At 44.7% G+C, this 9995-nt stretch overlaps 1 protein-coding gene across 1 annotated transcript in view; it reads left to right on the top strand.

The window, feature by feature from the left end:
- The window catches only part of EMC1 (ER membrane protein complex subunit 1), a gene marked incomplete at its 5' end in the record, with an annotated part of 10760 nt that extends 774 nt beyond the window's left edge, over window positions 1–9986 (top strand). Inside the window, 19 exons of the mRNA XM_009325312.1 lie at window positions 421–549; window positions 703–829; window positions 1196–1345; window positions 1715–1882; window positions 2480–2551; window positions 3026–3085; window positions 3331–3453; window positions 3687–3783; window positions 4202–4318; window positions 5253–5452; window positions 5699–5848; window positions 6434–6595; window positions 6844–6963; window positions 7203–7340; window positions 7711–7884; window positions 8048–8258; window positions 8484–8568; window positions 9063–9192; window positions 9418–9986. Coding sequence (XP_009323587.1) covers window positions 421–549; window positions 703–829; window positions 1196–1345; window positions 1715–1882; window positions 2480–2551; window positions 3026–3085; window positions 3331–3453; window positions 3687–3783; window positions 4202–4318; window positions 5253–5452; window positions 5699–5848; window positions 6434–6595; window positions 6844–6963; window positions 7203–7340; window positions 7711–7884; window positions 8048–8258; window positions 8484–8568; window positions 9063–9192; window positions 9418–9597 — 2593 coding nt within the window. The remainder of the gene's footprint in view (window positions 1–420; window positions 550–702; window positions 830–1195; window positions 1346–1714; window positions 1883–2479; window positions 2552–3025; window positions 3086–3330; window positions 3454–3686; window positions 3784–4201; window positions 4319–5252; window positions 5453–5698; window positions 5849–6433; window positions 6596–6843; window positions 6964–7202; window positions 7341–7710; window positions 7885–8047; window positions 8259–8483; window positions 8569–9062; window positions 9193–9417) is intronic.
- Between the last annotated feature and the right edge of the window lie 9 nt (window positions 9987–9995).

Here is a 9995-nt window from a genome sequence, read left to right on the forward strand (position 1 = left end):
AGGAAGGAAGAAAGGGATTGTTGACCTTGTTTGGACTTGCATTATAGGGAAAAATGAGTTAGATGTAAGGTTTCTGAAATAACATTTGGCTGAATTCCTTAGGAATGCTGGAACCTTGCAGTTAAGTCTAATGCTGTTTCTATTTCTTAGCAAACCGGTAAGAGGAAGAGATACAAATTTTTGCATAGATGGATTTTCTCTTTAAATACACAACATGTTCGACCTCCACCTGGTTTGGGGTGTTTGGATTCCAGCCTAATGCTCTCTGTTGAGATCAGCAAGGGTAGATAAAGTGGGCTATAAATTGTACTTCAAGATTGATGTTAAGTGTTTGAAGAAGGTCTTCAAACAGAGTGTTTTTATTTTTTTTTTCCGAGAAGAAAATAATTCTCTAACTTACTGTCTCTGACTTGTGCTTAGTTTCCAGGTGGCTAGTTTGGTGGGGCTACAGGACGTGGTGAAATACGTGGCGGTCCTGAAGAAGGCAGCCATCTCTCTTCACTACCTTTCCAACGGGCACCAGAAATGGGTGGAACATTTACCAGGAAGGTAAGAACGTATTTTAGGTAGAAGCGTAAACTTCTGACAGGGGCCCTGTTGCCTCGGACAGGAAAGGATGCTTTACTTGCCTTACGCTTTTGAAAACATCCAAAAACAGTAATGTGAGAAGACGGTGCTTCATGGTTGCTGCCTCTCTTGCAGTGAGAGTACTCAGTACCAGTTGTTGTATTCCCATGGGACCGGAGTGATCCACGTGCTTGGAATCGTTCCCCAGAGCCACTTGAACGTTTTAACGTTCAGTGTAGAAGATGGAGAAATTACAAAACAGGTAGTGCTTGATTATGGATCCAAAATACTGAATTTGATGTTAACAGATGTACTTTGATCTAGGTGGGCTGTGGTGTGCTGTGCAGAGTAATTAATTGTTGTAGTACAGATAAACTTCCCTTTCACTGTGGCATTGTCTACGGGCCAATAAATGGATTTCACTGCTGGACGCCCTGAAAGCAAAACTTAATTAGACTTGCAGCTGTTAGTAAAGACCAGCCTGGAAATCTCAGGCTGATAGATAGTTTCTCCCAGGGTCATGGGTAAAAATAATTCTGACTTAAATTCTTGCTTGTGTCCAGATTGGTTCTTTGAAGATTTTGTTCTATTGACAACTTCATCTCTTTGTTTACGTCTCGCTTGGCAGATCAGAGTAGCAGCCCCGTGGCTGAAGAGCTTAAACGGCATGTGCAGCGTGGTGGGAGAGGCAGTGCTGGTGTGCGTGGACATGGACACGCATTCGCTCTATGTTTGCTCCTTGGAGACGGAGCAGGAGATGAAGCAGATCCTGCTGCAGGTGAGAAGTGCCGAAAGAGCACTGTATGTAATTCATTGTCCCGCTGGTTTGGTGCCTGACTGAGCCTGGCAGCGTAGGGGGTTCTCCTGTTGGTAAACTACAGAATGACTGAAGGGTGTGGGGAGGAGCACGATCCATAAACTGAGGGAGGGGAGAGAAAACTGCATCTTGTGTCTGTCTAATCATTCCTTCTGGATTGATGTCTCCGGAGTTTGCTCCAATGGGAGCCTAGTTCTCCTTGCTTCTGCTGTATGTTTATCCTGACATGGGGAACCTCTTCGTAAAGCTTATATTACTGTTGATAAAAGGAAGGTATTAGTTTCAGAAAAAGTTCTGATGAGTGCATATGCTTGTCTCTCCCTTTCACAGTCACTTGACCTGGAGTTTGCTGATGGCTTTCAGCCCAGGATATTGGCCACTCAACCCAATGTAATCAGTGCCTCGCGAACTCAGTTCTTCCTGCAGCTGTCTCCGAGCCACTTCTCTTTGCTGCAGTACAAACATGGGCTGCTCAGCCACCTTCGGGACTTCCAGCAGGTAACCAAGATAAATGTACTCAAGCGAGAGGGCCAACTACAGCTTAAAATTCTTTAAAATAAACAAATACCCTTGTAGTGAGCGTTCGGAACAAACTGCTGAGCTGCTCGTTTGTGCTCTTGGCTGCAAGACTTGAAAACCATTAGATTTAATTTATACTAGCTGCTGAAATATTTCCAGACATCAGTGTAGGTATGCTTTGTTGCCGACAGCTGTCAGCATCGGGGTAGTTTCCTGGTTTTGAGGTGGATAGAGAGACGCACGCCTGTCTGAGTGGCCAGTGGTGCAGCAGTACTTTTGTTAGGCCAGCTGAGAGGTGTTGAAAAGCAAACAAGCTTTAAAAAGCTCAGTAACACTGGTCATATTGGTTCAAAAGCCTGTGGCAGGTCAACTGCTCCCATCTTTGAGAAGTATTTTCAGTCTTACAAAAGACTTTTTCTTTTTTATTTGGTGATACAATGAAATTTAAAATTTGCCTGTGAAATATCATCTGGTTTTAATTCCAGTATGGCTTAATTTGCTGCACAGGTAGTTTCAGGTGGGGTTTGGGGATTTTCTTGTTTGTTTTATGATTTCCTGCTATCTTTTTCTTTTCAGGCAGCTCTGGTGAGTTTTGCAACAACTGGGGAGAAAACTGTGGCTGCTGTCCTGACCTGCAGGAGTGAACTGGTTAGTACAATTTGCCTGCACTATGTAACCAGCACAGCTCTAGCGTGGGTATGCGCTGGGGGTGGGTTCCACAAGTGTTTTCCTTCACAGGCCCAGGGATGGGTAGTAACTTGAGGAAGAGGAGGATTTAATTAGCTTCTCAGACATATGAAGACAATGGTAATGCAAGCAGATCTTGATTACATCCAGCTAAGGCTATCTCTGGCACGCTGTCCTGTGTGCAGCCTGTTTCAGCCTGCCGTAAGGTGGGCATGTAACCTAGGAATTGGCTCTACTGATCTATAGAAGACTTCAGTTCTTAGGGGTACTGAACTTAGCAAGGTTTCATTTTTATCAGGAATAGAACAGGACTGTTTCTGCCTGTTTTCAGAGTCAAGCTGAGGCTTGTCAGGCACTCAAAACCCCCCTTTTTTTTTTTTTTTATACTCTTACTGGCGTCTGAAACCATGTTATCTCTTCTCATCCTCATTTCAGAAACCTGGAAGTTCTGATGGCCTTCACGCTGGAAGTACTCTGGAGGATTCCCGGAAGCAGGTATAAAGCGTGCTTGTTCCCAAGAACAGCTGAAGTTCCTGACAGTCCCTTTTCTTCTTTTGCATGTGGGAACAGAATGAAAAAGGTGTTACACCATGTTTTTGGAGACTGATGTTTTGCAGCAGCTCCATATAAATAATCTAAAACTATCTTGAAGCCACAGTTCTTGCTCAACAAGAAATTCTTCTGCAGAATTTGGTGTGGCATGTATGTTTAACTCAGCTCTTTTCCGCCTCTTGTTACAGGAATCCTTAACCTGTTCCAATCAAACCTACAATATTAATCTCTACCTGGTTGAAACTGGACAAAGGTTGTTGGATACCGCGATTACCTTTAACCTGGAGCAGAGCGGTGCCAAGCCACAGCAGGTGAGCAGGGAGAGATTATTTCAGTCCTGTGGTTTACCAGACTTGCAATGCCCTCCGTACCCTGATTTGGCAGGATTGGTAGAGCCCTTCAGACAAGGTGAAAAGCATTCTGCAGACACGCTAGATTACTGCATGCAATCACGCTGTTTGCTCTTGTTTCACCTGAGAGTTCTGTTTTCTCCAAGGAGATGATGTGATCATTAACCTCGCTGTTTTGCTTGCTCTTTTTCCAGCTATACATCCAAGTTTTCCTGAAGAAGGATGACTCTGTGGGCTATCGAGCCTTGGTGCAAACAGAAGACCACATGCTAATGTTCCTGCAGCAGCCAGGTAACTGGCAAACGGCTAACCTACTCCATTTTTAACAGTGCACGCCTTGTCACTGTAGGACAAGAAGAAAACTCCAAGTCCCAAATTCTATCATTGCTTTCTTCGTAAACTGGCAAAATGAATTTTAACTGTCCTAAGTCCCGTGAAAGGTAGCGGAGACTCTTTCACCACACAAGACATTTCATCTGAGAAAACAGTTCTTCAGTGTTCTTTGTGCAGACAGAACCTTTGAATTTCGTGGGTTTTCTGCAGATTTCAAACCCCTTTTTGTAGGAATTGAGTCTAAGTCCCGTTGCAGATCTTCCTCAAAGTTTTTTCAGAAAAGATCCTCATGGCAAAAATGTTAATTTGCAGAAAGGGTTGAAAGTCCATCTCGGTGACATCAGTTTCCCAATATTCTACTTGTATTTCTTTCCAGGAAAAGTTGTGTGGAGTAGAGAGGAGTCACTAGCAGAAGTGGTAAGCTTGGAGATGGTGGATCTACCTCTGACAGGTGCACAGGCTGAGTTGGAGGGAGAATTTGGAAAGAAAGCGGGTAAGCCATAGATTTAACGGAATTACCTTGGTAGTTTGTTTTTCTTCCTGAACAAATGTATTTATTGTTTTCTTTTTCCTCTGAGCTGAGAGTTAGGATTCAAATTTCTACTGATGGCAATTTAAAATAAGCAGAAATAAACCCATTTCTGTCTGAACTTTTGAAGTCCAATGCCAAATGCAGATGGCGTGAGTGTATTACATTGTTATATTCAAAAAACAGTCAGCAGCGGTAGGAGGGATTTTGGCCATCTCTCCTAAACGTTTCCCTTTGACTCTTTCTGGAAGACTCATTTGCAATAGCTTTTGTTTTTGCTTTGTTTTGTTTTTTCTTGCTGTCCTGGATGCAGCCATTCAAGGTAACCTCAGACTGCATGCAGTGTTTTCTAACACTTCTGACTGATGCTTCCTAGTGGAACTCGATCTCCTCTCTGCTTGCCTCCCTCAGTGGTGAAATATAGTTGAAGTCTGGTATTTCGCTCCTTTCGAGAAGCTAAATATAAACCCTGCTTGGGCAGAACTAAGTATTTTTTACTTCGAGGGCTTCTGTAGCGCTGAGTAACAAGTGGAGAGGGAGATACAGACTTTATAGGTGGGTAAGCTTTAGGTGGGCACTTGCTGTGAGCGTACCAGTGAGAAAGCAGGAATACAAAGGAGGAGATTATGTACTCTGCAAGAAGGTTTGCTTTCAGTTGATGAGGGCATCTTTTTGGAATAAGCTATACCACTGTGAAGTGGGAAAAGGTCGGTAAATGCCAGAGTCTGTCATAGAAATGATAACTATAACTCTGCTATTCTGGAGTGGGAGGCAGAGGCAAAGAATTATCATAGGTTCATGCATGGCAGCATTTCTTCTGCTGGCTGAGACCGTAATTTCAGTTGCGGTGTGGGATGTAATGTTTTTTCCCTCGTTATCACTGTTGGTCTATTTGCAGATGGTTTGCTGGGGATGTTTCTGAAGCGGCTGTCCTCCCAACTTATCCTGCTGCAAGCCTGGACCGCCCATCTTTGGAAGATGTTCTATGATGCCAGGAAACCCCGGAGCCAGATTAAGAACGAGATTAACATTGACAATTTGGCCAGAGATGAATTCAACCTCCAGAAAATGATGGTGATGGTCACCGCTTCGGGAAAGGTGAGGAAGCCAGGGTGGGAATCTGTTTCTAGACTGTAGCAGAGAGTCTCAGCTTTGAATTCCCACCCCCGTTTTTAGCCAGGCTTTGGGCAGAATGTCGTGAGAAGGTGCGCAGAATGTTTTGTGGTAGCTTTGGAGAGGGACTAAGACTCTTCTATCTTTGTCATATCCCAAAGAAAGATGCAGTGCTTGGATGCAAGAGATGTGTTGTTCTGAACTTTGGCTTTACTGTGTTTCTCTGCTCAGCTTTTTGGTATTGAAAGCAGTTCTGGCACCATCCTGTGGAAGCAGTATCTCAGGAACGTGAGACTGAGCTCCTCCTTTAAGCTGATGGTCCAAAGAACGACAGCCCATTTCCCACACCCTCCACAATGTACCTTGCTTGTTAAGGACAAGGTGAGTCCCTTTCCTCTATCCCTCCATTGAACTTGCTTAGCATGGAAATCTGCCCTTTGAAAGGACGGAAGAAAATACGTTTTTGGGTATCACCTGGTTATCACTGGTGTGGGGACAGGAGGAGAGTGAGAGCTGGGGAGAAACGGACACACAATCCTAAAAAATTTACAGATGCTCACTTTGAAGCCTTTTATTGAAACAAAAGAAATAATTTCATCCAGTTTCTTTGGTGGTGTGAGATAAGTCGTGTGTGGTCTCCATTAGCTAGGTGACAATGGCTGTCCTTTAGCTAGCTGCAGGATGTTCTGTACTCCATACGTGAGGGAGGAGGAGATGTTATTATGTGTTGAGACTGCTTCAGCAGGTGGCAGATAGGATTTAGTTAAAGCCGTGAACACCGCGTTATGCCACGGTGTGGTTTTGATAGAGAAATATGGGATAGAGTATATGCGTGTCCAAACAGAATATTTTGAGGATGGAACAGCTGAATCTGGGGTATGAACAGTTGACACCAGCAGGTAACAGGTAGAAAACCAGCTCTTTTGTCTGCCTTAGAAGAAGTTTTGCGTCTTGTTTGCTTTTTAGGAAACCAAAATGAGCTTTCTGTATGTCTTTAATCCCATCTTTGGGAAGAGAAGTCAAGTAGCTCCCCCTGTTTTGAAGCGTCCGATTCTTCAGACTTTGCTTTTGCCTATTATGGATCAGGACTATGCCAAAGTACTACTCTTGATTGATGATGAGTACAAGGTAAATTGCTTTGCCTGGAGGCAATTTTCTTCATGTTCTGGTTAATTATTCCCCTCCCTTTTGGAGCAAGATGATTAAAAAAAAAAAAAAGCCATTGAGTCACATTTCACACAAAACTATGAGGTTATTCTGGTAAGACAGACCTCATCCCGCTAAACATGTTTAAATAATCTTTGTGTTGGTTTTTTTTTTTCTTTCTTTTGTGTGTCAGTTGGTTTTTAACCTGTGTTTCAATTCTTCTTCTCCAGGTTACAGCTTTCCCAGCAACTAAAAATGTCCTTCGCCAGTTAGAAGAAATAGCCCATTCTATCTTTTTTTATCTAGTTGATGCTGAGCAGGGAAAACTCTCTGGATTCAGGCTGAAAAAGGTATGGAAGACTCACTACAGTCTAAGTGACGTCACTTTCCTAAATGTCCTCTGGATAATGGTAGACCTCTTCACTTGGTTTACAGAGTTTTGCTCAGAACAGAAGCAGTTCAGCCTCAAAACGTGCCTAAGAAACTTTTCAAATTCAAAAGCAGAGAAGGCTCCCTGCATCTTATTGGTGGAGATGGTGTCTTTTGAGGACAAGATAAAACCTCTTAACACCGTGCTTTTTTCTTGCAGGACCTGACAACAGAGGAGAGTTGGGAGGTGATCATACCCACCGAAGTACAGAGGATAGTGACTGTGAAAGGGAAGAGGTCCAATGAGCACGTGCACTCCCAGGGCCGTGTGATGGGAGACCGCAGTGTCCTCTATAAGGTGCTGCTGGAACTTTTTTTTGACTTCTTGTTGATGTATTGTCTCACGGGAAGATCTCGGCATCGTTTCTAGGCACTACGTTGAGATTAACTGCCCTGTGGTGCCATTTATTCTATATATGTGTCAGTGTCCACAACCCCCTGCAGAAGATGCTAGTTTTGTTGGGAGATTTCTTTTATAAAATGTTTTCATGCAGCAATTCAGTCAGTCAAACATCTGATGATGGGGAAGTAGCTACTTGATTTCTTGAGGTGATTTGTGCTAATGAGATACTTTGTTTATTATATGCCTAGTCCCAGTTGAAATGCAGATAAACAAGGTGCCTGTGGCACTAAAGTGGGGGTCTCAGTTGTACTTTCTCTTTCTCTAGTCCTTGAACCCAAACCTGCTTGCTGTGGTGACAGAGAGCACGGATACGCATCATGAGCGCACTTTCATTGGAATATATCTGATAGATGGAGTCACAGGCAGGATCATCCACTCATCGGTACAGAAGAAAGCAAAGGGACCTGTCCACATTGTTCATTCAGAGAACTGGGTGGTGGTAAGAAGTTGTTCTTATCTTCTCGTTCTTTACGTTTGGGAGGTAGGGGCAGTTGCCGAACCTGCATGGAGAAGACTTTTTGACCATTCTCTGTGATTTCCTGCCACCCCTGTATTACTGACTCTGCTTGCCCCGTATTCCTAAAAGTCTTCTCTCGTTTCAGTACCAGTACTGGAACACGAAGGCGCGTCGGAACGAGTTCACCGTGCTGGAGCTGTATGAGGGGACGGAGCAATACAATGCCACAGCCTTCAGCTCCCTTGACCGCCCGATTTTACCTCAGGTTCTCCAGCAATCTTACATCTTCCCATCTGCTATCAGTGCCATGGAGGCCACCATCACCGAGCGAGGCATCACCAGCCGTCACTTGCTCAGTAAGTACGCGCTGCTCTGTCCTGAATGCTTTTATGCTACCTGCATCAGCCACGTTTCGCAGTGAAAACCAAGCAAAATGCAGTTTGCTGCCGAAAATCCTGCCTGTTGGCTGCCCTGGACTGCCGGCAAGTGCAAGGATAAGCATCGAGAGAGCATTTATGTTAGCTGTTAGAAAATGCTGTCAGAAATGGCCCTTTTTAAGATGCGTTTCTTTTAATGCACAGTTGGGCTTCCCTCCGGGGCCATCCTCTCTCTTCCAAAGGCTCTGCTGGATCCTCGCCGCCCAGAGATCCCTACAGAACAAAGCAGGTAAGGAAAGCGTGATGACCACTGTTCTGGGCAGCTTGGAAGAGGGATAGATTTTGTGTTTAATACGGTAGTGTGAAGTAGAACAACTCGTCCTGGGCAGATTCAGGGCAATTCTTGCATGAGATTAAGAGAGGTTGTTTTGTTCCCAGTCTGTGATGATGGAACACATTTATCTGTGATGCAGCAGGTCGTCTTGTTAGCAAAACCAGCCTGTTGTCTGCACTCCAAGAAGTAGCAGTCAGAGTAACTGTCTGAAGTTTTTAAAATGACGCTTATTTTTAAAACTTTGGAAGCCTAAAAGGAGGGTGCTGCAGTGTAGTCTGACCCAGCTGGCGTGTTTGGTTTTCATCTTGCAGCAAAAATGAATCTGCATTGGGAAGAGCTGCTAAATTTGCCGGTTTAGGTCAGCTTTTGATGATCAGACTAGGAAACACAGATGATGTCCTTTGTGTGCTGTTTGGTTGCATTTTGGTTTCTCTTTAAATGCCTTTCAGAGAAGAGAACCTCATTCCATACTCCCCTGATGTGCAGATCCATGCCGAGAGGTTTATCAACTACAATCAAACCATATCTCGAATGAGAGGGATTTACACAGCCCCCTCCGGCCTCGAGTCTACTTGTTTGGTGAGTACAGGGCGGAGGCTTCAATGTAGGGCCGTGGAGTTTGTGGGCCGAGCAGCGTGATACCGTAGCCTGTGGCAGGGAGATCTGTCACTTCCGATCGTGTGGCTGCTCACTGCTTAAACGTGTCTTCTTTTGATCAGAACCATAGACCCGAGTCAGTCATTGTTGAGGTATCTGGTTTTCTGCTGGAAGCTGCATTACCGGCTCATGATCTCAACTCTTTAGGTTGTGGCGTATGGCCTGGACATCTACCAGACCCGAGTGTACCCATCGAAGCAGTTTGATGTCCTGAAAGACGACTATGACTACGTGCTGATAAGCAGCGTTCTCTTCGGGCTGGTTTTTGCTACTATGATCACAAAGAGACTCGCTCAGGTCAAGCTGCTGAACCGTGCCTGGCGGTAAGGCTGCGGGTGGAGGGAAGGCTGAGGCTGGAGAAGGTATCTGGGAGTCGGACTGGCTGAAGATCTGCCACCCACAGCATTGCCGCTGGGTTCAGTTAGAAATTCCAGCTTGCGTGACTGATGGAGGCAAACATGAGTTACATTTTTGCTGGAAGATATTTGGGAGGAAAAGCTGTTAGCGCAACAAAACGATATGCTGCCTACATGTCTCCTAGTGAGAAGAAAGGGGAGAGAGATGGAAAAGAGACATCGGTCTGTTATGACTGAAAAAGAAATCTCCCAAACCTCTGTTAAAGCCCTGAAACCTGCCATCGCGTCATCTCCCCGAGATAATGCTAAGGACGCCTGTCCTCTCGATCCTCGCCCCTTCCTCAGCGCCAGCCATGACTAACGTCATGG

The sequence above is a fragment of the Pygoscelis adeliae genome, unplaced genomic scaffold (assembly GCF_000699105.1).
Source record: "Pygoscelis adeliae isolate BGI_AS28 unplaced genomic scaffold, ASM69910v1 Scaffold36, whole genome shotgun sequence".
NCBI classification, from domain to species: Eukaryota; Metazoa; Chordata; class Aves; order Sphenisciformes; family Spheniscidae; genus Pygoscelis; species Pygoscelis adeliae.